Source organism: Haemaphysalis longicornis, unplaced genomic scaffold (genome assembly GCF_048455015.1).
Source record: "Haemaphysalis longicornis isolate Haplotype H1 unplaced genomic scaffold, Haemaphysalis longicornis Haplotype H1 scaffold_3, whole genome shotgun sequence".
Classification (NCBI taxonomy): domain Eukaryota; kingdom Metazoa; phylum Arthropoda; class Arachnida; order Ixodida; family Ixodidae; genus Haemaphysalis; species Haemaphysalis longicornis.
The window spans coordinates 20,203,386-20,228,990 of NW_027526335.1; the positions used below are offsets into that span (position 1 = coordinate 20,203,386).

Here is a 25,605-nt window from a genome sequence, read left to right on the forward strand (position 1 = left end):
GGGAAGCTTGCACTCACGCGCAAGACTCGAATGGCGAAGCTGTCGTAGGTGAGCATTGCCGGACACATAGTTAAGTTTCAGTATCATTGTTTATTTGCATAGTTGCGGTGCTAGTAATCGTAGTCATATGCATCGAAGAGGTCGTCGTCTTCTTCGCGGCAAGGGGTGTATGAAAAGTCATCCCCAGCATTGCAGACCTTCAGTAGCTCTTCGTAATCGACTCGAGGCGGCGTTGGCGGGATCTGCGTGTTGTCTCCGGAAAGATTGTCTCACTCGTAGCCATGTCTCCAATTATCCGTAATGGCTTCTAAAGAATGCGGCGGCCGCGGTGACCTCTCCCAAGCAGGGTGTCTTTTCAACTTCAGCATTAGCGCTGAAGTTTCTTTTTACATGCGCGGTAGCGCTTGACGACAGCGCTGGAGTTTTTTTTTTTTTTTTTAGATGCCACGCTGAGAGCATCTCTTGTCGGCGGCCCTGTCCTTCCTGCGTGCGTCCGTCGTCGTCGGCGTCCGCACTCTCCTCCGCTCACCCCCTCTCCTCTCCGATAGCGAACACTCTCTCGCGAGGGGCACTGGATTGGATTCGATTGGCTTGGCTTGGCTTGGATTTTGATTGGATTGGATTAAAGTGGATTGTGTTGCGTCATAGCCGCGGCAGACGCACTGGCGCCGGCGCGTGCCCAGGTGAGAGCGAACACTCTCTCTCAACATCTGCGGGTGTGCGGCCCAGCGCGCTCTCACTCCGCCGGTGGGCGGCGCTGCTCGCGGTGCTGCGCATGTGCAGTACTCTCTCTCTCTCCGCGGTCTCCTCTCCTTCGGGCGCGCTGCGCATATAACCGGTGTGCCGCTCTCCGGCGGCCTTTCGGTCGACGGTTGCTCTCCTCGTGCGCTTGAACCCCCCTCAGCGTCGCATCACACCAGGGTTCCCGCGAGGGGAGGTGGGCGTAATTTTTTTTTTTTGCTAAAGCCGTTGCGCGAACCGGGGACTCGGTGGTCACCGCGAGGTACGCGCTCGCGAGCGCTAGCCATTTTCTCGCTCTTCGAGGTTTTTACCAGCTTTTCTCTATCTGTTTTTTTTTTTTTGCTAAATCCACTGCGCGTAGCGGCGACCGTCGGCAGTTGCCGCGAGGGACAAGCTCACGAGCGCTCGGTATTTCTTTCTGTATTTTTTCCTTCAACGGCGAACATCCGGCTTGTACAACAGGTCCCATTCTAAACAATTATTGTCCTTCCATTCTGTGAGGATAGATGATCTGCGAAGCTGTTCATCCACTCCCCGCACATGCACGCATAAACCGCCAACCACTTATGTGCGCGTGCTTAAACGTGGAAGAAACCGTCAAAATAACAGTTGTGAAAGAGGGTCGGCGGTGGTGAAAAGGAACGCCGGAGCTGCGCGAGTAAAGTGGCTTCACCGGAATAAAAACTGGGCAAAGCGGGAGGGGGGGAGGGGGAGTGTTTACACATGTACTGCTTCGCAGTACAAATCAAAGCTCCTTTCTTAAGAGACAGGTGGTTAAAACGCGAAATTTTCTGCCGTGCAACCAGAGTCGATGTTCAAAATCCGAACTACTTCGACTGTGTCTGAATGGTGCAATCGGACAAACGTCCCCTTCATAACGCAAGGGACTTGCGTTACGAAGGGGAACCGTTATTTTCTTGTGCCGACTGATGTGACGTCGCTCATCATCATCATCGTCGTCGTCGTCGTCGTCGTCATAGTTTTGGGAAAACCGTTGTGTAAAGTTGACTTTCCGACGCCACAAGTGAGGCAGAGAAAGCTTCGCTTTAAAAAGCACACTTGCTCCAAAGTGCGCGTAGCTTTTAAAAGCCCATAGCAGTTTAAGGCATGCACCAACGACGTTTACACAGAACGTTATCGGAATTAGCTAATAATAGTACATGATAGAGTAGCGCTAATAGCCTAAAATGTAATAAAACAATCCAGATCTTGAACTCAATCTATCCAGCTATTTATTTTCAGATATACCGTATTTTTGCGATTCTACGCACCCCCTCTCCCCCTTCCCGATTATAAGCACCCTCCCCCTACATTCGGGAAAAAAATGGAACAAAATTTGCCGGCGAATTTAAGCACCTTCCTTTCTAAGCAACCATCGCAAGGTAAATTTCAGGCGCGTGGAAGCGGAGCCGAGTTGACGCTGTGGCGAAGTAATTTGTGAAGTTTTCAGTTACAAAGCACTTCAACGAAACAGATCTCCTGCTGGACGGCACTGAGAGCGGCGGCCAAAGCGGCACAACAGACTCGAATGGTAGTGAGGGTGGCTGAGTATCAGATGTAAGCGGTGGGTCCATTGTCTGTACCTATTTTATTTTGGAATGTTTGCCGAATAAAACATTATTCCTAGTGCCCATCTCGTCTAGCTACGGCCGAGAAAGAGGGTGTGTGTATGTAGGGGGGGGGGGGGGCGTAATTTAGGTTTTTCGAACCTGAGCACCTTGGGCGCCGCGATCTTTAAAAAAAAGGGGTGCTTAGAATCGAGTAAATACGGCAGGTAGATTTTCTTCCACGTTTTCGACTTACCCGGTATTGAGCACAACGCACGTCAACATTATATTTCGGCATTGGTTTACATGGCCTTTTGTCAGTACACAATAAAAAAGGGGACAGAAAACATATTTGAGCAGGTGGACTCTGCGGCAAGTAGCAGAAAGTGGTGTAGACGTTATGGGGTGTTTAGAGTAGTGGACTACCTGGGGTGGGTCGGAATGAATATAACAGCACCTCAGACGGAATATACTATAAGGCCTTTGTTTTCCATGCTAATACCAGGTAATCTAGATTACTTTCTGTATGGTCACTCTCTTGCAGGACACTCGGCCTGATACCAAAAATTTTGCGTTCTGGGAACCATTGACACTTCTGTTTTGTCCAGCTTGGTCCTAGTGCTGTCCTTTTGTCTTGGAGTAGATTCGGCGCGCTGCTTAACTATGTGCAGCAGTCTGTTAAGGTACGTATTTCCGATGGCTCCAGAAGAGTAGCGCTCCAAACAGAAATGTCTAGGTGAGCGGGAGTAAACTTTTTTTTTTTTTGGTTTGGGTTTACACAAAAATCACGAACGGCCCACATTTCTCAGACTTTTGCAAAAACATACCTTAAGAGTATCCACCTTTATGTGTTCCTACTATGGTACGAAACATATAGGGTAACATTTTACTCAGAAGCCCCCATATGGCGGATAAACTTTTCCTGTGAGAAGCAGGATAACTCAATAAATGTCTCAAGCGCCGGGCAGACCTCGTCTAAGCACACCAAAACTGTATTTGGGCACCGTAGTTTTCCGATTCGCTTACCGGATAGTATAAGATAGTTCCACAACCTAGAAATGATGCGCTTCCTCGGAATTGCCTATGTTCCAAAGAGCTATGTTGGGAGGCCAACAAAATGGTTCTAGAGCAACCGAAACGGAAGAGGGAAACACTTCACAAGTTATTTGAAGATCACGGAAAACGCCCATCTTTATTTATTGAATTGGTTTACGTCCGAACATTTAGCGTAGAAAAAAAAGGGAACAAGTATGTATGTTCGAATACTGGGTACATCGCATTCAATTTTGTTAAGTCTACTTTCCGGTTATGAGGAAAAGACGACGTAAAGGTAAACACTTCAGTCGCAGGTTCAGAAACTACCTACTCGGAGAAGACGTCGTCTGGGTGAATTTTTTAAAAATAAAAAAACGCGTAAAACGGCAATATGTGTGCTCACACGCGCGTGCCTGAAAAACTATAGTTGGTGCTCGAACCGATATGACCGTGGAGCCGTGGAAATGCGTTTTCGAAAATTCTTTGAAGTCATATAATCTGGTCACAGGAGCTCTGCAGCAGAAAAACTTCGTTACACGCACTGTAGGAAAGATGTTCCAGTTTCATAACGATCATTAGGACAGTCGAACAGGCCAAAAATCGAAGCCAACCAATGACTACAAAAAATAAACTGAATAAGTGTGCTGGAAAACGTTTTGACACTACTAGATTTAAAACGCATAACAACCCCTCGTAAAAGGCAACTATGAATTGGAAGCTTATAATCAATGATATACGGCAAAGTAGACGAAAAATTACCAAAAGTGCATTATAGGAGATTGTAGTTCCCGGGAACGCCTAAAAACAGACGAACAGTCGCAGTTTTGCCCCTGAGTTACTCGAAATAACATTTTTTTCTGCTTTTGTATCATGGCGACAGTACTCCCTGACACAAAATCATTTTATGAGCGTATTTTAGTGAAAAAAAGCAGCCATCAAATCGTCGTGTTCGAGAGTTCAGCACACCGAATGAACACATGCTTCAAGCAAGATGCGTCCTCTTGGATCACAAAAAGAAAACACTTGAGCAACTCCATGAGAGTCTCCTTATACCGACCACAAATGGCGCAGCCTATCGGCCAGCGTACACAGCTGCTTTGTCTCTTTGTTAATTGTTACTTCTCTTTTAAACCAATTCATGTTGCGGGCCCCTCGCTGACGTTGCCAAGGATTCGAGGAGGTACTTTTCCGCACCAGGAACTTTTTGCTGCGATACTGGCAGGCTCAGCTGAGGGCTTTGCAGCTTTGCGACGGCGCCTAAGAAACGGAGAAGATTATGAAATGCACAAGTAAATGTGCATACATAAGTAGATACAAGCGGCTCGCGGCATTCACAATAAACCTAACCTTGTTTGACTTCGCTAAAAATAGTGGATGCGGCTTAACTCAGGTAATCCTGGATATGCAAAGCGAAAGCTTGGCTTGGCCTGGTTAAGCCTCGGTTTCACTTGTTTAAACTTTAATTTATCTGTAATTATTATACTATTTGTCCAAAGCCGGCCTTTGTATACGGTTGTGGTCCCGCTTCCGGCGTTTTCCGGAAATATATGGCACTACGCAGAGGTAACTGTTATATTTGCAACTGCGCGCTGGAAAACACACATTATGACTCGGTACTACATGAAAATTTGACGTACACTCAGGAGCAAAAGTACAGGTTCCACCTGAGCAGCTTTCCAAAGGCAACGCATCGCCACCACATGACTGTGGGCTTTCCTAAGGGGCCATGAAGACAAAATGCAAGTTTGGTTCATTCGAAAGACACCATCTTTCATTCGAAAGACACCCTGACACCGCTTTTAACACAAGCTTCACTCAAATAAGCTACATACTGACGAAAACAGAATAGACATGCGACACCCCAGCTGCCCTTCCGCACTGTACTTATCACGTATTGTAGACAGCTCGTTGCGATTGGCTGAGACCGACAAAATCAAACGCAAATTGATCAGGAATTATAAGCTTGCAGAACCAGCTATGGCGCTTAAATTTAATGAACATTCTTTTTTATAGCAGCAAGGATGTTGGGCTAAGCAATGGAACTTACAAACGAACACGTGAACATAGAAGCACTAGCACGTACAGCTCGCGCTATGCCGGCCAACGCTTCACAGCCGTCGAGCGCGTTGCGCTTGTCCGAAAGGACACCGGCCAATCGGCAAAGCCGACACTGCCTCTTACGTGACAGTTCCTATCGAATCGTACACAATATTTCACGGCGCAATTACTATCACCCACGACAACAAGCCAGCTGCAAGCGTGGTCAGAAAAAAAAAATTCCCCCGCATTTCCCCGAGGGGGAGAATGTGAAAGTGCGAATGCACGGTTGTCGGCCCGCTTGCGGCGCTTGCGCTCGGCCCCCGCAGCCCACCGCCTCGCCGCCTTCTCTTCCATCTCTTCCATCGGGTTTGTAGTATCACGTGTACACCACGCAGTTATCAAGCCGCTATAACGCCGCTGAGTCGCCAACGCACGCCGCTGACGACGTAGTTTGAATGCGTTAAAGATATAAGGCGCGTCACTAACGCTGATATCACGTCACGTCCGTGGCTTGGTCGGTAGAGCGTCGCGCTGCGGCCGCAAAGTCCGCGGATCGAAACCTGGCGCCGGATGCTGTTTCTTTATAGAGGAGCACTGCGGACGCCGACGCCGCCGCCGCCGGCGGTGGATGGTTTGGGGTCGCTTATAAAGTGCATTCGGACTTAAAAATCCGCTGGCATACAGTGGCCCTTCAGCTGTATCATTCCGCCGTCTCTGAGGGTAAATGGTAACCTGGCAAACAAAAAATTGTTTTTGCCGTGGGCGGCAGCCTCAGTCAACCTAATAACGTTTGTTTTATAATTTTGCCCTCTATGCGTCATTATCGACGTACGAAGCACACGATGTGACGGGAAAGTTGAAATTTTGGCCTAGATTGTTTAATTTCTCGGTGGATATTGCTGCTGTACAAGCGCTTAGGGCACTAAAAACATCAAATCTCTCGAATAAAACAAACCTGAATTTTTTTCTTTACGGCTTCTTTAACTGTGCTCCTAGTGAACTGCGCATTTTAACTGTACACCTGCTCCTTTTATTTCCCAAGCCGAAGCGCGCTCAGTCAGAAGGAAGACCGAATGCTGGCAGACTTGGAATACAAAGTTTTGCTCCAGACTGTACATCCTACAGTTATACGCTAGATTCAAAAACTCTCCCAATGAACTTTGAGCCCAACCCTGCTAGGCTGACAGTGTACTCAGTAACTGAAATCAATAATGAAACGGCCAATCAGGTGCCGTCATTTTCGCCATAGTTTCTTTTTCTTGTTGGTGTACAAAGTTCAGACAAAATTTATGGCGAATAAAACTCCTTCACCAGCCTACGCACTTGCAGAGTCAGTGTCGGCCCAAGGATTACTAAGCGCTGAGCGAGTGATTGGAATTTTTCTCCCCCAAAAATCCAATTTCCCGCACGTGTTCCTAGCAGCTCTGTCAACAGGTCGATCGTCCCGTTGACAAAATGGCTACCCCAGCACTGCACTAGAAGCAGGAAAAAACTCGGTGGAAAGATTGGATGAGAAAATTTGGGGCAAATAGCTTCGCAGTGCGTGGGATAAGATCGGTCGGTAGGAGTGGTTCATAAATGTATAATGGGTGTATCTGGACTGTCCGCTCTGATGAACCGCGCTCAAAGTAGATAACCCACCTTGCCAGGGAACCGAGTGCTAAAGCCTAGGCTGTAACTCACCTCTCATACTAAACCAGACGGCCTGTGTATGTCATCGTTGGGAATCACCTAAACAGTGCCTGTTCAAATTTAACCTTTTTTTAGGCAGCTCTTTCAATGTTTAGCCTACTCGAATATTTGTGTGTGCGTGTGTCTTCATAAGAGCAAAAGACCCGGAAAAAGAGGGGCAACAAAATAAACCAAAGGGAGAACATCCCGTGCCGCTGTATTTGTGGCAAAATAAAGAGAAAAGAAATGAGTGCGTAGCGAGCCGACGGTTTAGTAGATTCTCATCAGATAGAAAGGTTTTCGTACCGTCGTCAACAGAGCCTCCAGTATTATGGTAGCTGTTTCCTTACGCGTATGTTGCCTGTTCGATGGTCGATTATGTTCCGGTCGACTTCGCCATAAACATGATACTTGTCATTCGGAACACGGGTGCAATGATAAGTCTGAAATCGTATTAGAGAGATGCGACAATACGGAAGCTTACGGCTTCTCGTAGGGAAGACGTAAATTTATATAAACACAGTAACATCTTCTCCTGCCATCATTAACGGAGGCATTCCACAAGGTTCGATCTTGGGTCTATGGCTCTTTGTAATTTGCCCCATTATCCTCCTCTCTGGTTAACATCATCACAGTGCATACTGCATGCAGGCGATACGACTTTCTCTACTTCTCATCATATTACGTAGGCCTTGTTTGAAATACAAGCCTACCTGCTTATAACGAAGTCTGGTTATATCAGAACAGCCAATTAGTTTATCCAATATTCGTTATAAAAGTACACATAGAAATCAGCTGTAACGAATAGACAACCTGGCTCGCGCAAAAGGACTTGATACAAAAAATGTATTTTTTAGGTTTTCAACCCACTATAAACAGGGTAACCCTTACCTTTCTACTTGTTGCATTTCAAGCTGAATGAGCCGGAACATGAGTACGCGAAATTACAACAAAACAAGGTTCACTTGACAAAACAGGACTGCGTCTTTACTTATATGATGAAGGATGTGATGATCTTTGTCTAGTGGCTACTCACAGCACTGAGCAGGATGGAGTTTTCCACAGTGTCCACGAACAAAAGGGCTTTTATACTTCTGCAGTTTCGGATGGCGGAATGTTTTTCCAAGTATCTTATCAGCCTCCTGGTCAAATATTTCTTCGTTATATCCGATATCGCGCGCGGCTCATGGTTTCGGTTCCGTTATAAAAGAATAAGTGCCATTGAAATAAAGCTTGAACAATCAAAGTTCGTATTTGGTTCGCTATAGCCGATAATTTGCTTTATCACTGTTCGTTATAACGAGGTTCAACTGTAATCGAGGCTGTACTGCTATTCCTCGAATGGTGATGCATGCTTTACAAGATATCAGTTAACGTCCTTAAAACACGCTTTTTAATTTTCCCTCTCCCTAAAAATAAGATCCCCATCATCCCTTACTTAATACCTCAGCATAAAAAATATTTTGTCCGAGCACTAATGTTGGCGTGTAATGGCCTTAATTAACCATAAATTTCATCGGTACGTAATGTTCATTACAAAAAAGTTTCATTTTGTATAAGAATCTTGATTAGAGATAAACTACACTTTAACCTGCAAACCCATTTAACCTTATAATATGTTTTTGTTCACGCTAACCTTATAATATATTTCACTTCTTCCTGAGGCTCTACATATGATACTACCATTGAATCAATCAATAACGTTACAGGAACAAGCACTACGTATTATTACATTCTACCACAAAAAAGGGGTAATCTTTTCCGTGGTTTTTTCGACTCCGTGTTTTGGACGTACAACACTTTTATCACTGATCTTCGTTTTTAACATTTTTTTGCGATCAGCTTGTCTTAACTATTGTCCCTCAACATATCCCTTTGAATCCAAATTTAATGCGCTTTACTCCAGCGCCGCAAAATGCTCCTGCCATGTATGCATACTACTGTGCACAAGTGATGCATTTTTTGCTATCTCGCTTTGCAATATAGAGAGTAAGGACATTAAATTTTCTAAAACACTTCATCTTTTTAAGTATTGTCACAAGAACACGATGAAGAGGGAAGTCGAGCGTAGGTAGTTCCAGCCACCGACGACGAAGAAGCACTGTGTGTTCGCGCACCTTGCCCGGGTTCTGCCATGGCCGCCATGTTAATTAATACGCTGTAAATATATCCTTCGCCTGTCTCATGGTTCATATCCTTCGTCCTATCGCCACGGAACAATATTAACCTAAACTCTAGCAGTTAAATATTTGATTCGTGAGCGACTTAGAGTAAGATGTTTTCATATGGGGATAATCGTCTTCATTGCCCATGTTTATGATATTACAGTTTGGTATTGCGCCCATATGTATGCTTGGTTGTGTTGTGTATTATATTTATCTCCTTTTTTTTCTTTGTCACTTTTTTTCTCTTTTCGTGCTGCGAGGTTGTCCTTTGACATTATTTTTAACTTCTTCACTTGTTCATTACCTGTAACCATTGGGGTCGTGCCTGCAGTTTCAACCTTGAGACCTCCTCATGAGTGTTTTTTTAACGACTTCACAAACGACTATAAGTTATTTTTCATAATTGACTATAAGTTATTTTTCTTAATTCTTCCAGATTCCTTTCTTAAAAAGGTCGTCAGCCAACTTTCTTTTTGTGCAGTCAATATTTTATAAAATTTTCTATCTTTATCACTTGCGTGTCGTGTCCGATAAAAGTTCAGGCGTCTTATCAGAGGCGAACCGGCGAAGCCACCACAGTATCGCCGGAGAAGCGTGACGTGCGGCTCCGTTGAGTTGAATTTGAATCAGACGGGGATTTGCGCTTTCAAACGCGAATGATGCAACACGTCCAGCTCCGAGGCAACAGGACGGTTGCATGGTCTACGAGTAATCCTGCTCCTGAGCACGTAGTACTCGTCGCGGGTACCCGTACTTCTTTGGGCTTCCTTGACCTACATGCTGCCGCACTAAACACTGCCGGATTTAATCATTCCTTACTTGGGTTTTCCGCAAAACCACTTTCAGGACGTACACAGCTTACCCTTTAGCTCCCTAACCTCTCTTTGGACTGGCCGAAACTTGTCAAATTCATTCACACGCTTTTCTTCGAATACGACGAAAGCAATCGCATTTCTCTGGTGCAAACAAAACAAAAGAAAAACGTGAAGGAAATCCACAAAAACACCCAAACTTCGGAAGGGACGTCACCTCCGCACACCAGACCCGGTTAACGCCGGAGGAGCGCGCGAGACTACGCGTAACTTTTCCGCAAGGCTGCAAGCCCGCCCGCAGCCAAACCACGAAACCGAGCGCGAGGGAGGCGGAAGTGCGCATAAGTCGAATACTGTTACGAGGCGCATACCCTGAGAGCCCCCTTTATACGCATTTTCTTTTTTCTGCGGCTAACCCAGAGCATCTCGGCAGTGTCAGATAAGCTTGCCCCTGATGAAGACCCACGCACGCGGTTCTCGTTCCGCTCCCCCCATGTGCCTCGTCTTCCCTATATACCCCGCAGCTTAGGTGAGTTCGAAGAGGCAGACACTCGTCGCTCCGCCCACACCCAGCCGTCGGTCGTTAGGAGAATCCACTTACCCTTTCTCCCGGTGTGTAGGCAACCCTAACTCAATGCAAAAGGTTTTTGGCACGTCCTCACACCCTGGAAAATCCAATTTGTCTGATGTCAAGGAAGAGAGGATGGGGAATATACTGTTTCCGGGTCTCTTTTCGTATATTTCCGACTTTGCATCTAAACTCACTCTTTTTGGGAGTTTTTGTTGGAGTTCCTTTGTTTGCATTAAATTCTTAGCAAACATCAAAGGGGCACCCGGAAGGAAAACACGATCTTGAATAAAGAAATGCACGCTTCGCCAAAATGACAGCACGTGTATAAATTAATACTTTCATACCTGTGCACGTTGTGTCCTGGATGACACGATGCATAAATTCTCACCCCGTCGGAATTTAAACCTTGAATCATCAGCTCAAAACAATGCGTAAGGAGCACTTGTTTTTTGCTCAGCTTCTCATTTCTGTAGTATTGTTTTTAAAAGTACCATACACCGCAACTGTAGGAGAAGTTCTTCCGAGTTAGAGGCTTATTCTCTCCTAACTTCTGCTTCGCGAAATTCAGACCTCTATGTGTCATGCTCCTTTACTAACCCGACGGTTATCACATCCCGGCAATTTCCTGTGATTTTAAATTTCGACAAAATCACGCATTCTTCTTTGAAGATGGCGCAGAGTATTAGTGATCGTTGAAAAAGATCGCAGCTTCGAACCCACTGTGGTGGTGAACCTGTTATGCCATGGAGACAAGAAGGAAAATGAATGCAATTTAGGACCACTTAGGAGAACCCCTGTTGTCGTATACTATCCCCTCAGCACCTCTGCCGCGTTAAGATTAAATTTAAAGCGAAAGCTTTCTTCACGCGACCGATTGCGTTCTGTAAAAGTACCAATGCATTTGCTCATACACCGGTTGGTGGACCGGAAAGCTCTGATAAGATCTCTGGACACACGGCGCATGCGTAAAACCGGGCCGCCATTGTTGTCAAAAGGGTTACTTGAAAATCGCGAAAAAGAAGCGGTTCGGGATAAGACAATACACGCATCGATCATAAAGGAGGAGCACAACAGTGTACCTTCATCTCATAAACCCCGTATCGGTACACATTCAGATCGTTCGTGGATGCGTCTAATTAGTGCACGAAAAATTGTCACGTGGGTTCGTTCTTCGTTTGCGATTTGGGTCGTTGAAGGTTTGGCGATCGATTGGACCCCCTTCCAGCGAAGGTCGGAAAAAAATTTAGCTTTCGCGCTTCTCTAAACTTGGATGGTAAATTTTTATCAGCTGCATTGATCCCCAAAACTCGTACTGGTAGATCTTCCTGAAAGGCAATGACAACATTTGTTCGGTCAAGAAAATTATTTTGCATGTGCGCCCGTTGCGCGAATAAATGCAGCGCAGGATTTCAGAGGTAATTGGAGCTCCAGATACCGCCTCAAATCACTACGCGCAGTTGCAGTACAGTTGCGGCACACAGTTGCAGCAAACAGCCGCGGTTTCCTCGAACCACGTCGACAGCCCTTTCGACCAAGCGCAGCTGATCTTCGAGGACGGAGCTGGCCAAGGCTCTTTCCCGAAGCTTTTTGGATAGGTGGTGGTTCGGGGTGTCTAGTGTGGATTTGTCGCAGCCGCCCACTATGTGTCTGAGGGTCCCAGGCTCTCCACACACGCGGCAACGTGGGGAAAATTGTGTCCGATCAAAGAGGTGAAGTCTGGTGGGATGTGGGAAGTTGTTAACCGGCAGGGCACGCGATAACCTTTCCTGAGTCCTTCAGTAGAAATACAGAGGGACAAGAGACTCAATAAAAAAGGCGTGGAGGAATACGTTCTACGGGAGAGCCTATAGTGCTGCGTAATTTCCTGGTTTGTGACTACAGGATGCATGCGCTCGGGCACGGCGTCATCATAGCTGGCTTGGCGGGTCGCTGGCGTGAGCTTCAACTGGCTTGCCACTTTATCAACTGTGCGCTGCCTCAGTTGCAATAGCGCCGACATAGTACGGAGCAGGGCGTTGCTTTCGGGGTTGAAAGTTTTGAATTTCCCGCATCGATGCTTCTTACTCAACATAACTTCCAATTCACAAATATAATACGTTTGGGCTGCGAAATATTGAGTAATAACGTTGACTGAATTGCGTGTAAAATTGCCGGGACCAGCATACCACTTCTAATTAACAGGAAATTCTTGTAAACGACTTAAAATTATCGAGAGTCGACAGTGTAATTCAGACCCCACAAATATGCTCTGAGACACCTATAAGTCGATGTGTGTGGCGACTCTGGTCCCACTAAAACCTCCTTTTGTGACGAATCCCATTGTCCCGTTGCAAGGCGCATAAAACAAGTCCGCTGAGTTTTCCCTGCGCGCCGTGCTGAATATATATCGTTTCCGCTTCGACAGACCCCAGGAGAGAGAATTACGAGACATACGAAATGCCATTCGTTTTTCACGTGCCCAACCGCGGCGCGCTAGCATGCGAAACCAGAAGAAATTGCCTTCTACCTGGCAGTCTCCACGCAGAAGCCCCCCACAGAATACAGTTTTTCTTCGCCCACGACTTAGAAACTGACAATGACAAATGTGCCGTGAAAATTTTATTTAACATTCTTCGTGCGGGTTTTTTCATGGGCGAAAGAGGGACGATGCTTCCGTAATTTAGATAAAACGTTCGCAGAAAACCCTTCGGTGCGTGGTTAGCGCATATAAATGGGAAAGTCGCGTTTGTCATATAGGTTTCTACATCGCTATAGGAGAATACAAAAAAACCCAGAATTCACCCATATAATCATTATCGATGCCAGTTGCGCGAGTGTGGGTGTGTGGGCGGCGTTTTATAACAGGGGCAATGTTTCACTCTGGCACATTTCGAATGAGGGCCCATTCATAACTCAGAAATACGAAACTAAATGCTTGATGGGAGTTTTAACGTCTCGTTCTATATATGCGCCACTTTCGCAAAAAAACTAATAGTGTCGGTGTGAATGTTCGCTTTTTTTACTGCTGCAGTGGTGGTGACCGTGTTGCTGGCGTTGTTCTCCATCCTGCCCATGCTGATGATGATAATAGGTAAGTCTGACAACACAAAATGTCGTGAGAGACTGATATTTGTCACTCGGCAGCTATTCCTAACAATCGTCCCAACAGATACTTGTGAGGATTGTTTCAGGGCCCCGCCACCTGGCAATGCTTAAGTAAGAATTGTTGTTTTAAGTGCGAATGCACTTTATAAGCGACCCCAAACCATCCACCGCCGGCGGCGGCGGCGTCCGCAGTGCTCCTCTATATTTAAAAAAGAAACAGCATCCGGCGCCAGGTTTCGATCCGAGGACTTTGCGGCCGCAGCGCGACGCTCTACCGACCAAGCCACGGACGCGACGCTGATATCAGTGTTAGTGACGCGCCTTATATCTTTAACGCATTCAAACTACGTCGTCAGCGGCGTGCGTTGGCGACTCAGCGGCGTTATATCGGCTTGATAACTGCGTGGTGTACACGTGATACTACAAACCCGATGGAAGAGATGGAAGAGAAGGCGGTGAGGCGGTGGGCTGCGGGGGCCGAGCGCAAGCGCCGCAAGCGGGCCGACAACCGTGCATTCGCACTTTCACATTATCCCCCTCGGGGAAATGCGGGGGAATTTTTTTTGACTAGGTGCTGTGAATACATGCATTCAGGCGGAGTGAAAGCGACCCTTTCAATCCGCAAAGGAAAGAGCGTAAATGTTTCCCTTCAGCAGACAGACAGACAGACAGACAGACAGAAAAAGAACTTTTATTTTTGGTCCTGAGGAACTACGTTGGAGCTGTAGTTCTGGGCCGCACCCACGTAGGGACAGGAAGGCCGTGGCCCTCCGCCCTTTCGCAGGCCCTGTGGACGGCCAGGAGTTGGACGGAGAGGTAGCCGCTTTTGAGGGCTTCCTCCCGATCCTCTTTGTACGTAAACACAGCGTCGCTTATTGCAGGGCATTGCCAGAGCGTGTGATCTAATGAACAATACGCCTCTCCGCAGTCAGGTCAGTGCGGGTCAATGTTGGGCGCAAAATGACTAAACCTACCCCGCGAAGGGAAGGACCCCGTCTGGAGCATTCTCAAGACCTACGACTCAGACCGAGTAAGCGTTGGATGAGGGGGTGGGTAGATCCTCCGAGAGAAAAGATAGTGACTTACGACCTCGTTAAATGTTAGAACGGGATCCCTGAACCTGAATCATACGAGACTGTAAATCGGTGGAGTTTGCAACGCATTGCGCAACGTTTAAAAACTTTTCTACCAGATTTGACAACGTTCTGGCGCCGCCAACGAATATTAGTTGAAGAATCGTTCTCTTAAACTACAACGGACAAGGCAATTCAGTACGCTATCAGTGAACTTTTTTTAAATGCAGAGCATTTCTTTAACTCACGATGTCACCCGTTCTAGGCGTCCGTAGTAGTCCGCATCGCTCGCCTCGACATGCCCGGCTCAGACGTTTCGCTATCGGCGCGATCACCATTCGATAGCGCGCCCAGGCACGTTCCAAGGACACTCTCTCCCCTCTCTCGGACTCAACGTGCGCCGAGGCTGCCAATTTTACTGCTGACGAGCGCTCTCTCGTCAGCAGTTGCCACAAGTGCAACAACATGAACTTAACGCAAAAAACTTAACGTCGTGCGCCCCCGGAAATGCTCTGCATTTTATCGTGCCCCTCGCGAGGGGGATGTTTCACTGCGTCGCCATGCGAACAGTTTGCCACGCTTTAGGTTTCGCACTTGATCTCACCCCCACTGCTCTCTGCGTATGCGCCGCGTTGCTATGGTAATGGAGGCGCGTCGCCTGCGTCGTCTGGTTCCTCTCCGCCGCAGTGCGAATTTTTCGACAACGTTACTGACAGATGAGCCCTTTTTTACTAAAGCGACGTTTTCATTCGGAGTCGCCAAGTACGGCATGCCTCTTCGAAGGGACTGGACAACAACGACGGTTAAGCAGACGCGACGTGTGATGTTGACGCAAAGATTGTATTTAAGGGTCAATTTGTTCGGGGTATAGGTAGGAGAAAATGTTCGCTTGGGGCGAAGCCTGCTTACGATTCCGCGGCAAAAGCGAACGCGCGTGCTTTCTGACCGAGCGGCGCCCCCGCGCGTGTTCGCAGGTGTGCAGTACCTGCAGGAGTGCCCCAAGGAGCCCAACATCCCGCTCTACCTGCTGATCGGCGGCGCGTTCGGCCTGATCAAGGTGGGCACCTTGCTGTACCACCAGATGCGCAGGCGGCGCTACGAGCGGCTGGACGACGCGCTGGCCGACGGCGACATCGACGAGCTCTGGTCCTCGACCTCGACCCGCGTCACCGAGTGCGCGCTGACCATCTTCCTGCTCGTGTGGTTCGGCATGGGCAACTACTGGGTGCTGCACATCTACCGGCCGCGCTACGAGCCGCTGCTGCGCGAGCCCAACAACTACTGCGACAAGACCGTCTACACCTTCGCCATCATCCACCTGCTCGTGTGCTACGGCGTCATCGCCCTCTGGGTCGTCGAGGTCATCTGCCTCGCGCTCTGCGTCAGGGTGTTCGGGCTCTGGTGCAAGAAGTGAGACTCCGCGCCTTCGACCGCGTGCAACTGAATCCCGACCGGTTCGCACTGTGCCTCCTTCGTAACTTCCTCGGCGTTCCGCACAAGCCGCCTCCAAGCCGTGTTGGAGCAGACGTTCAACAGCCTGTGAGATGTGACAAGGCACGGGCCCTCTCCAGAGCCGCTGTTGACAAACGTTGGCCAGCCTGCCCTGAGTGCAGGTGCCACCGAGCAGAGGAGCGACTGAGCTCCTCTACAGCCTTATTTCATCACGTGACCTTTCGGCCAGATTGAAACAAGTGTGGCAGTGTACAATGACACACCGCCTAGATCTGCGGCGTCTAAAACGAAGGATTGACCATGCATGAACGAAATGCGCACTTCTGTTTGTCATCTTTGTGCGCACATATGCAACGGAATGACCTGCTTGTTGGAGCTAAATATGGAAAGTGAGGCCTGTGTTTCTTATAGCGGAGACTATTTCCCATGTTGTGCTGTTACGTGATATTGTTGAGGCAACCGTACCTTGCCGACTTCTTTCTTAATGACCCCACAGGCTCGAACGTTCGCTATTCGTAAAAATGGCACATGCGTTTGTGAATTGCATTGCCGCCATTCTGAATGTCGCGTTATGTCTGCCACGTCTGCCACGTCTGCCGCTGTAGAGACGAGGCTTAGAAAGCCGTTTCTGTGCGCCTTTTGTGTTGAGCCATGTTTTCGGAGCCAATCGGCATAACGGGAAGCTCTCAGCCGTTTATTTTGGTTCGCATTGTTCCTCTTTTAAAGTGCAACCGTACAAAGGGCTCACAGCAGCAGAAATACATTGAGAGGTGCATTAGTTAGGCAGTGTTGCTTCGGTTGTTGTTGATGACAACGGAGTATGCAGACGATTTTGTACCCGACAAGATTGAACGATGCCAGTAGGCAACCAGGTGTCTTTGTCTGAGGCCGGTGATAGTGTTGATTCTCGCTCCTTCGCCCAGCCCTCGATCTCAATGGGTGAGTATAGCAATGACGCTGGCAAAGCTCGCGTCCTTTCTTGCTCGGTGCCTCCTTCAGGACTCACTACAGCAGAGTCATCTCGGGTCAGTGGCAATTTCCCGGGACGCCCACTGCATCATGGCGAATCGTCGCGGTGACTGATGTGCAAGCGACAGGATAGCAGCTGGTGCTCGTGAAACCGGGAAAACCGACTCGAAGTTTTATAGGGAACAACTCTTCCCGAGGGTATCGCATGTTTTTTGCAAAGTGTGATACAGCAACAGCGGATCATATACCAGAAGCCCACAGAAAGGAGCTCGGGCTCATTTGAGACCTTGTACGCTGTGTCAGAAATGACCACAAAACCATATGGAAAAGAAAAAAAAATAAGCGCGTGCTACAGGGTGTTTTTAAATTTGTTCAGGTGCGTATCTTATATACAGGCTGTGTACAGTATTAACAGCAATGGCTTGCTCGGCGGCCAAAGGCCCCATCCGGCGATTCTTCCTAACAAGGGCATCGAAGGAAGCCTAGTTAGATCAGCTTTTAAAGATTAGATTTGAGCCTAGCCCGTTGCTGTCCGTTTCTATCTTCATACGTTTTGAATGATTCTGCCGCAAGCACGCACCGCGATTCACTCAAGAAAGGAAGGAGTGCTGGTAATGGAAAGAACAAAGCGACCGGGTAGCGACGTGTCTGTTACAATCTCTTAGCGACACCGCATAAGACAGCGTCACACCTGCTGTTCCTCTGCGGACAAGACTGATTTACCTTAACTTGTTGTATACATCTATAAAGGCTAAGGGTTTGTTAACGCTGCAGCCGCTGTAAAGGCCCGCGCGTGGTTCAAGTTGTTGCGAGTTGGCGTTTCGAGTGCACGTAACTATTGCTCACTCCTCCCCGTCTGTCTGCCTTATATGCGAGCAACGCGAGGTTTGCACTCCCGGCTCTCCTCTGCCGTCAGCCAGTCAACCAGACAAGAGATGGGCACACATCCTACGTACAGCACTATATACGCATTTCCTATACAGTTTCTAACGCAGGCATGTACCAAACACATTCCTTCCGACCTCTATGCGTGCGTTAGCCGTGTCTCGTGTATTCTCGTGTTCTTCATCCGTTTATACATAACCGAACGCTCTGCTCGAGACTAGACAAGGCGCCGCGCTGTTAACGCGGCGATGTTCTTTGTGTTGCGATCGTGGCTTTGGAGCGAATAAAAAACGATTTTACCTTGACTCCGGCGTGTGCATCCTTTTCAACAACTCGCTGCGACCCATGCGTGCAAGAATGCAGTCGCAGCGAAACGTGTTTATTTATACCGCGGTTGGACGGCCACTTGAGCGGCCATTGAAACGAACGACCATTGCGGCGTATGGAGATCGAGTGCTGCCCCACGACCATGCACTTTCGACAAGGATCGACTTCGATGGCCCTCGAATTCGCTTGAGTTCACGAAGCGCCATTTAAATAATGGTCGAGTGCTATTGAATCGTTAGGCTAAGAGGCTCGACATGAGACGGCAAGAAGGCAATCAACAACAACAAAAAAAAAACAGGAAGCTTAAAAAGAAAGACGTAAAAATAAAAGAAGTGTTTAATTCTTTATATTTATATTCTTTATACTTACTTTCATATTTATATTCTTTCTTTATATTTAATAAGGCTTTTCCTCTTTTCCATGAGAGCGAGAGAAATAAACGTTTAATGAAAACGAGCAAATTTGGTGCTAGATGCCAGGGGCACAAGCCCTGTGGGGGGCATCCTTAGTCCGGGATGCCCTGGTCCTGGCTGGCTGCCCGGGCTCTAGCGACGACTTCTTGTTGCGCCGCAAGGTCCGAGCTGGTCAGCCGGTCCACTTACTGCTCGTAAGTAGGGTTGGGGATGTACCGTGAGGTGCAGCGTGCCATATTTTATTTTGTGTGAACAACTTCCCGCTTACCACTTTCCCTGCCAGTAAAACATTATTTCTGTTGTGTTTACTCAGGAGGTCTCTTTCGGCATTCTTTAACATTGGGGCACCGTAATGTACTGTGTATATCTACGTTGCTGATTTTTTAAAATTAACCTGGAACTTTAAACTGACGCGCTCTTAGACGCCCCCTAGGTTGGTGGGAGCTGTCTTATGTAGAACCACAAAGGTGGGCAAAAAAGAAAGAAGAATAATCATGGAAAAGATAGCCTGCAATCCCAGTCTTTTCTATGATTATTCTTTTTTTCTTTTTATGCCCGCCTTTGTAGTTGCAGCTTCCGCCAACCTACGGGTGTCTAAGAGCGCGTCAGTTTAAAGTTCCAGGTTAAAAAAAAAAACAGCAACGCAGATATACACAATACATTACGTTGCCTCAATGTTAAAGAATGCCGAAAGAGACCTGCTGAGTAAACACAACAGAAATAAAGTTTTAATAAAGGTTTCGAAGCGCTCGAGAGAGCCGGCTGGCTCCGCCGGGGATGTTTAGGCTTAACACCCGGCAGATATTGAATGGGTGCTTTCACTAGCGGCGCGGATGATGTTTTACAGTATTGTTTTCGCCCACATTATAAGCTCCTTTACTGAACAAGCACAAGCAACTTCATGCGTGCCTTGAGCGGCATTTTAGAGAGCGCTTAGAAGCGGTCGCTCGAGCTCCCGACACTACTTTGCGGCCGAAGCCGCCGCCATGTTGCTGCCGCCGGCCGCGCTGCGCGCAGCGTGCGGGTGGTTCCGCGGCAGCTTTCAGCGCGCCTGTGGCGTGCGCGGCGCGTTTTCGCGAGCAGAACATGGTTCACGCATTAGGCCTTGCTGCCTTGGCGTTTTTTGCCCATGGAGATGAAAGCGTTGGGGGTAGAGGTATACAGCTTTGCTGTAAAATTAAACTTCAATTCATCGCTAAGACGGCTATCATTGCTTCGAGTTTTTTGTTCTTGTCATAGTGGAATTGTAAACATCACGCAGGTTTTCACGGGAGGAGTATGGCTGCAAAGGACGGCTGTAACTCGGGTTTTGTCAAAGCTATTACGAAATAAATTATAAGACTTTCGACTGCTCAAGCGACTACCTTATTACTGGAGGCTTTTTTTTCAGCAGGTATCACGGATAACTATATGAGTCGCAGTTTTAATACAAATAACATCGAGCCGCTGCTCCTAAGCCATTTAAGCAGCGTTGCAAAGCTACTGTGAAACATGCAGTACCATGTATGCCTGCCACGATAAAAATGTAGGCTTGCCAAGTTTCCTTACGCCAATGAATTCAGAAGAATGCTAATTAACAGATTACAAACAATTGCATTTCGTTCGCACTGCGCTAACTGATCAGGCGTGATCAGGGTAACATTTTGGGCCCATTGATAATTAGTAACTTGCGTACGGTTGCGCAACAAGAGACACGGCCGAGAGAATGAACTGACGCGCACACCAAAAACTTCCTTGATGGTCCTTAATGCTATGTTTGAATGCGCACGCATGCGTAGTCGATGCCGAATCAGTGTGAAATTTCGCATCGTGGCACAATAAGTTTAGTTGAAAGCTTGCACTGTGTGTGTCTGTTCTCTCTCATCCGTGTTCCTTTTTAACACAACAGTGTTTTATTCTCGGATACGCAAAGATTTCAATGATGTCATATTCATCCCGGCAATGACGCCAGTTCAACGAAGCAAGCGGCCTGTAAAGGGTGCACCCCCGCACACAGGATTTTCATGCGGAGAAGCAACCTTTAGTACTAAAGAGTACGTTATACTTACGGTTGTTTGTTTCAGGTTTTATATTTTAACACGAAAATGGTTTATGCCGGTGTACATCAAGGTTTGACTGACGTCATATCTGTCACGAAAATGACGCCAGTATACCTTTTCCGAAGCGACCCACCAACACGACGTCGCTCACCAAGCACACCCACAAGACAGCCGCCGACCCGCAAATCATGCTCAGCGACAGATTTCGCTGCACATTTCACTTTCCTGTTTTACCGATTCCTCTGAGAGAGGAATCAAGCACAGTTTTTTTCGTAAGCTTCGGTCAATCATCTTTACTGCCATTCACTCGTTTGGTTAAGGAAAATCGAGCGCTACAAACGAGGACAGAAAATACGAAGAATGATGAGACAGATGCGCTACTAACAACTGATCTATTCCAAGGAAAGACAGGGATATAAGTAGCTTGTCTACAAACGCACAAACATACACTAAGGATAATAGATACTAGAATAATAGAAAGGATAAACATACACAAAGGACTCGTTTGGCTTCGCTTTCCAACCGTAGTTCGCACCGTAGATTCAGGGCAATTTTTTTTCTCCTAAATATCATGGCTGGGTGATGTCCCTACTTGAAGTTTCTGTCCCGAAGACATACGAAGTAATTTGGTCCACTCAGTTCTTCCGCATTGCCGTTTGCATACATCTACAACGGAGCAGTTGACGATGGTTCGTTGTCTCATTTCCCGCACTGAGTAACTATCGGAAGAAAGACGGTCCGATTTATTTCCTTTCGTCCTTTCTTCTCAACAAGAGCAGCAATGCCCATAATGAGCGAAGAGTGACCTTCCAGCTTTCAGTTTAAAGCGTCCCTCGGGTTCTTTTCCCGTGACACCGGCTGATGAGACCGACGTGAAAGCCTTCATGGGACGTCCATTCCCGGTTCATTAATGGAAGACTGACCGCGATGTCTTCAGTCAAAGCGTTGATATACACAGAGGCCTGGCTAAGCTCTAATGCGGACGGCACGTGCACTAAGAAAGCCCTCTGGGAGAAATAAGGTCAAACTTGAGACAGTGTTTACTTCTGGGCTCAAAGAGCGATCGACGTCTCATGTCAGTGTTGTTCCTGTTCTTTGAGGAAGCCACCGACGATGCTGCGTTCCTCCCCTTTTAGTCGTGGCTGTTGATGAGTCGGAGAGAATGTGTCATTCTGACAGCCCATCTGAGATACCAATCGCGGTGATGTACGACCGCAAAGTGATTTCCGGCGTTTCTGCTCGAGAATTCGACATATTAGCTGAGGAGCAGTGGTCTTCTGGGAGTATACTGGCCGGTTGCATTTAGCTCTGTTTGGAGTGCGTACTATAGCAGCGGCTTCCCGGTATGATACGGTGCTTCCTGTGTGTTTTTACTAGAACACATGATTACGCGAATGGTAAAAATTAAAAAAGTTAATTACCTAACTCCTGATGTTTCTACTTGTCAAAAATGACTTTGCCCCGTAATATAGACATAAGGAACGTGCTGGCCTAAATTTGTGTAGACTACAAATATTTGTAGAAGTTTATCACATCATATTATCAAAATAAAGTCACGTATGAACGCCTGGAAAGGCTTCAGAATGTGCACGCATGACTGAGTTCATAAATCAGTTCATTGCGTCAAGCTCTCCACGTGGTTGCGGAGTCACATACAAGGCCTTATAATTACGACTTATTTCCAGAAAAACTGTTTTGTCATCCCGGTCATCGGTATTTTACTCGCGTCGCCGTAACACCGAATACTTCCGGGGGAAAAGAACTGCCTCTACTCGAGTTTGATTAATTAGTGTGCGAACAAAGAAATGGGCGCAGGCATTCCCAACGCCACCGATGGCACTCGATGGCACTGCCTGTCAAAAAGTCGTTAACGCATTATTTCTTTACACTTAAACCCGTGTTGGCACTTGTAGTGGAGCCTACACGAGTAATTGGAACACTCTACTTACAGAAGTAGCAATTAAGAAAAAAGCAAACAACGTTACACTAAACGCCTTTAGCTTAGTACAGTCATCATGCGGTCCCTTAAAGGGACCCTGCAGCAGTTAACATCGACTACTCGGAATGTATTTGGGAGTAAAGTCTATTGCCCCAGCAATCTCCTCACACAACAGTTATGAACATTTGTTTCACTATTACCGAAACTACGCGCTATAAGAAATCGCGCATAATCGTTCACTCTCAACTCGACCGCGGACAACGCGACGAAAGCTGGTGCTCCCTATCCCAGAGAAAGGGGGCGGCTCGTGGCGTTCTCTTCAGCGGCCTTGGATTTATCATAGGCCGGAAAGTTTTCTCCTTTTCTCCGCACCGTGGAAGGGCCTATTTCCGGTCTGGTGCCACAAAAAAATCAGGCTTGGCTGCTTGCTCACAAGTGCGCGCTCAGCCTGGTAGGGCGTTTTTGAAGCAATAAACGTTTGTTGTCGAGTCGTATGATTCAAAGAAAAGTATGCAGTTCGTCACTCAAACTCTGGTTTACTCGAAACACAAAAGAAATACCAAACTGTTCGTACATGTTCAGGGATAGACAGCATCGACGACGGCGGATCGTCCCAGAAAATGCAAGAAATAAGCCGCGAAGTGAACCAGCGACAGCCAAGAGAACAGCCACCGCATAAATGACGTAACTTCAGCGGTGCCTGTGGTGCATAACGAGGGAAATTGAAGAGAGCGTGGATGGTTTTTCCGCGTCTTTTACAGTGATTTGCGTGCTCACCGCTTCACGTGCACGTGTAATATTCGGCTCGGGTATTCCTTGCAGTGTAATCTAAACGTGGCGCAGGTTCACTCGCACTGCTCAAAGAGTGTTGAAGGGTCCCTTTAAGACCTGCAATAGTGCAGCACTTCCCCAACAGATGCCGCGCGAGTAGTGATAACGCGGGCAATCCAGCCTGATATTAAGCCTAACGTTGCGCTTGGAGGTCTGACACCATTAACCGCGTTACCGCAGGTTGATGTTCAAAGAGTTTCACGCTACATGGCATGTTTTTAGGGCCAGGGTGACAGTGACAGTGGTGGTTGCCCTAGGTTCCGTGTCATAGTAGCGGGCAGGAGAAGAAAACGACGCAAACCGAGAAGATGATTAAGACAACGAGAGGACACGTTTGGCTATAGGGACCGGGCAGCTGGACGGGTGGCGCCACCACTCGGCGCTCCCCTCGTCAGTGGAATGAGCCGGTGCATTGCACTACACAGCCTCCCGTTGTTCTTGTCGTGTTTGCTTCGGTGCTTTGAATGTTTTGGTGGTGTTGTGAGCGGACATGTGAGATGAAACGGAGTCTAGACAGATGTGTTGGGTTCATCTATACTTGCATCCAGCGTGGCATGGAACATGCAGCGTTCAGCCTGGGATGACGTATCACGTCATTACGCGCCGTTATGGTTCATCGATCCCAACTGCAAATTTAAAATGCCACCAGGACTCTTTAGGCGGGTACAAGCAATTCTACATCGCATGCGATTGAATGTCGCATACACGCGCAACTTCCTCTTCAAGATAAAACAGGCTACGTCGCCACTCTGCCCAGACTGTGATGTGCGAGAAACCCTACAGCACCTGCTCTGTGAATGTGCTCGATTCAGTGCTCAAAGAATATCCCTCGCAGTGACTTTGGGACTGCCGCTTTCCGTGGACATGCAGCTAAAGGACGTTTTAGGACCATGGGCTTGTCCTAAACGTGCTTTACGGGCTACCAAAGCTCTGATAGAGTACCTGCAACACACAGGTCTAGACCAGTCGCTGTGAATAACTCGCCGTATATGTACGCATCAACTTCTTGAACATCATCGCCAGCATCTTCATCACGTCAACAACTGGCGTAGCAAGTTAGGCATTTTAGCCCAGCTAACATCGCCAGACTTCATTAAAGATCGCTCTCTCTCTCTCTCTCTAGATGCAGTAACGACCAACGTTTATAGAACCAAGGTCAGTTTTAAAACTCTCCGCCTCCGCCATACCAGCAATACGGCGCCCGAGTGACCCACAGCGCCAGGTGGCGTCGCCGTCGCAACCGGCTCCCTTCAGCCGCTGGGGAAGCCCGAGCGAAAGCAGCGCGGGCCGCATCTGTACTGTCGTTGCGAACGTTATCGCGAAATATGCCGCTCACCGTGTTTATAACCTTTTATTTACGCTTGTCAGTGGTAAGTCTAGCCACATGTCACCGGAGCTACGGCGCTCAATCAGAGACAACCATTGCGCAGTAGCCGCTTGCATTTCAAAGGCCGCGCGGCTTTGTGGCTGCACTTCCGCGTTCGTTTAGAGCATCGTCTGCCATTTCACATTACATAATTTACGTTTCTTGTTGAGGCGGCTGCATATTCTAACCCTCTAGGCAGGAAATGTGGCTGGTGCGTTATGCAGAGACATTAGTGAAGGCTGGCAAACATTGTCATCATTTCGTTAAAAAAGCTTTATCGGTTGAATAAAAGAAACAAAAAGTGGATATTTTTTTTTAGTTTCAAGGTAAGGAGATATTTTCACAGGATATCCCTCTTGGCGAAAAGAATAGGATGTCAAGTATCAGCTTCGCGTGGTGATGGGGCCGAGAAGGGAATCAAGACGAAGACGACGATCGCAGTGCGCCCGGCACAAACCGTATCTCTGTGTTTCCGCTGCAGTGCCTAGTAGCTCTGTAAATAGTGCAAATACCGCTATTATAATCTCCTCTACTTCGTGTCATTCCTTCATGCCGGTAAATGAGATCATAGTTATTGTATTTACGCTATTGACAGAGCTTCTAGGTACTGCAACGGAGACAGCAGCTGACCGAAATAGTTACTTC

The 25,605-nt window shown here is 47.5% G+C and overlaps 1 protein-coding gene and 1 long non-coding RNA gene across 2 annotated transcripts in view; one reads left to right on the forward strand and one right to left on the reverse strand.

Annotated features, from left to right (window-relative positions):
• Window positions 1–18,339, forward strand: part of LOC144174089 (uncharacterized) — a 187,755-nt gene extending 169,416 nt beyond the window's left edge. Inside the window, exons 3-4 of the mRNA XM_077702533.1 lie at window positions 13,593–13,652; window positions 15,714–18,339. Of these exons, the coding sequence (XP_077558659.1) occupies window positions 13,593–13,652; window positions 15,714–16,153 (500 nt within the window). The 3' untranslated portion in view covers window positions 16,154–18,339. The remainder of the gene's footprint in view (window positions 1–13,592; window positions 13,653–15,713) is intronic.
• LOC144174092 (uncharacterized) overlaps window positions 1–25,605 on the reverse strand; it is a 200,040-nt gene that overhangs the window by 98,079 nt on the left and 76,356 nt on the right. The window lies entirely within an intron of this gene.